We start from the raw sequence: 2542 nt of genomic DNA on the forward strand, positions 1-2542 counted from the left end.
TAATTGGCTTACAGTCATTATCTTTGTATCTCACTAATGACAACACTGTAAACTGAATAAAGACTATTTAATATTCTTTCCTTTAACATAAAAAGACTGACAGCCAAAGCCAGGAAGATGGATAAAACACTATAAAATTACATCTTTTAAAATAATGCAGCATAAATAAACCACTTAGAATGAGACTGCATTTATTGCAACATTACAGGCTTTTTGGTGGAAGGGGGGGTTGTGTTTCATTTACCCTGAGTAGGTTAGAATATAGACTTTCAGTTTGATATGAAAAACTATTATGTTGTGTAACATCTTTTAGTCAAGAAATAGCCCCGTGCACAAAAAGCTGGCATTGCAGTAGGCTGGAGGCAGAAATTACCTTGCTTAACACAAAAACCAGGAAGCGTTACGGGCAGCTGAAGGACTGAATTCAAACTGCATTTATGTGGAATCATTCTGAAAACCTCCCTAGAGTTGTTCTTGACAAAAAGAAGAGAGTAACCAGCAAAGGCACCATGCTCCTGATTCAACAGTCACGGGGGTTAAGAGGATGACTTGTTTCTGAACAGAGCCAAACAAACCATAGGAGCAGCAGGCATCAACCTGACTTCATCTGGGACCCACTGCACCCTTCAACCAGAGGCAAAGACAGGCCCCTGAGCCCGGGTAAGCCAGGGCTCCGACTGTGTGCCCACGACGTGACACAGTGTCCGCCACCACCCTTTAAATCCTCGTGAGATTAAATGAACAGACCTATCGGAACACAAGGTACTTGTGCTCTACTGAAATAAATGCCTCAAAAGTTGTCGTAGGCTTTAGGAACAGCATTAGTACAAAGCAAACCCAGGCTCAGCTCCCAACTCAGTGATGTGACAATCGTGTTCCAACAAAATCGCAGATAAATCATCTTCTACAATAATGCCATTTTATACTACAGCACATTCCTTTCCCGGGGCCCCTCATAGTGCACGGTTAGTAAAGACAAATGAGACAGAGGAAATTACAGACCCAGAGAGTTGTAACAAACACCCACTTGCTGCCAGTACCTTAACCCCAAACGTAAGTGATGTGCAACTGGAGACAAACTAACCCCCCTTTTCTCTTTTTAAAATCTTCTTGCACACAAGTAACCTTAACTTCTGTGTTCACATATGACAAGCAAAAGTGACAGACAGTGCAGCCAAAACAGTTCATATATAACTTAGCTTTTTTCTTTTTTTTTTTTTACCTTTTCTTTTTTAGATAGATTCTCAAGATGGATGTACCTGGGACGTGACTAAGATGACATCTTTGAAGCAGAAATAAGCCACAAAACTTCCAAAGAGGAAGGAAAAAAGAATCGATCCTTCAGTTTCTGCTTCTAAGGAGAAGGGTTTTACCCTCCAGGTGCAAAGGAAAATCTGGAACATCTTCACTTAGAGAAGCTGCTATTCAGACCAATTTCTTCCTCACCCTGCAGTAGTGCTTCGATTGGAATTATATTAGATGGGGTTTCAGGGCTTTGGAGGGACAAGAAGTCCGATACATCCATGGCACTTAACGTTTCAGTCTGCGAGTCGGAAGGGTTAGCTATCTGACTGCTCTGCCCGCAGGAAGGAGAAGGGGAAGAGGAAGGGAAGGTCGGAGGATGCAGCTGGGGAGGTGGCTGCTCCAAAGCTTTTGAATCTGGTGAGGAACATTCCTTCTTAACGGTGGCTTTGTCCTTGGCAGAGTCTCGGCAGGCACACTGACACTGGCAGGCCTCCTCCTGCTTTATAATGATGACAGGAACACTGAGACCAATCTGCTGAACAGGGTTTCCTGAAGGTGAAACAAAGACAAAACACAACGGAACTACATAATTTCACAGCAGGAGAGACAAGTCATCGCTGTTAAATTCGACTGTAGGCACCCTGCAGCAGAGATTACGTGCTTGAACGAAGTGACACAACAAACACCTCTCGCAGACAGACGATCAGTAAGGCAGAAGCAGCAGGTACTCTCTGCTGATGAGCACCCTGTCCAGGTTGAACCCAGGCTTTAGAAGTCTGATCTAAACTTCTCGCGCAGCACAGTATGTCTCTTCTCTGATAAGCACTAAACGTTTTACAGCATAAAATCCAACACAGAGCAGCACTCAAATGCACCGGTCTGTGAGGATGATCATTACACTTTTTTCTTCTATAGAAGTCCCATTAAAACACTATTTTTATGAATACTGGATCTAACTTGGGAACCGGATTATCGTACAAGTTGTTAGGGGAACTACTAGAGGGCAGGTCTCGGCACAATCCAGTGAGTCCCCAGCAGGCTGCACTTAAAACCTCAGGAAGGTAAAAAAGTGAAAGGATTCTCTTCAACATTTCTGCAAGCAATAAAATCCCCGCCAGTGCTGGTTACGCTATCAGTGTTGCAGGCAAGAGAGAAAGAGGAGAGCAAGTCCAGTGTCAGGCTTACCTGTGTTGCCAGCTACTGGTAACGCAGTGGTAAAAAAAACCTTTTCTACTACTTTCGGAACTTGTGGCTTTAAAGGAAAAAAAAAAAAAAAAAAAAAAAAGAAAGAAAGGGG

At 43.2% G+C, this 2542-nt stretch overlaps 1 protein-coding gene across 1 annotated transcript in view; it reads right to left on the bottom strand.

The window, feature by feature from the left end:
• Positions 1-1221: 1221 nt before the first annotated feature.
• MTF1 (metal-regulatory transcription factor 1) overlaps positions 1222-2542 on the bottom strand; it is an 11401-nt gene continuing 10080 nt past the window's right edge. The window contains exons 9-10 of the mRNA XM_010132261.1: positions 2431-2497; positions 1222-1794 (exon numbers count right to left, since the gene is read on the bottom strand). Coding sequence (XP_010130563.1) covers positions 1406-1794; positions 2431-2497 — 456 coding nt within the window. The 3' untranslated portion in view covers positions 1222-1405. The remainder of the gene's footprint in view (positions 1795-2430; positions 2498-2542) is intronic.

The sequence above is a fragment of the Buceros rhinoceros genome, unplaced genomic scaffold, assembly GCF_000710305.1.
Source record: "Buceros rhinoceros silvestris isolate BGI_N320 unplaced genomic scaffold, ASM71030v1 scaffold42442, whole genome shotgun sequence".
Taxonomy (NCBI): Eukaryota; Metazoa; Chordata; class Aves; order Bucerotiformes; family Bucerotidae; genus Buceros; species Buceros rhinoceros.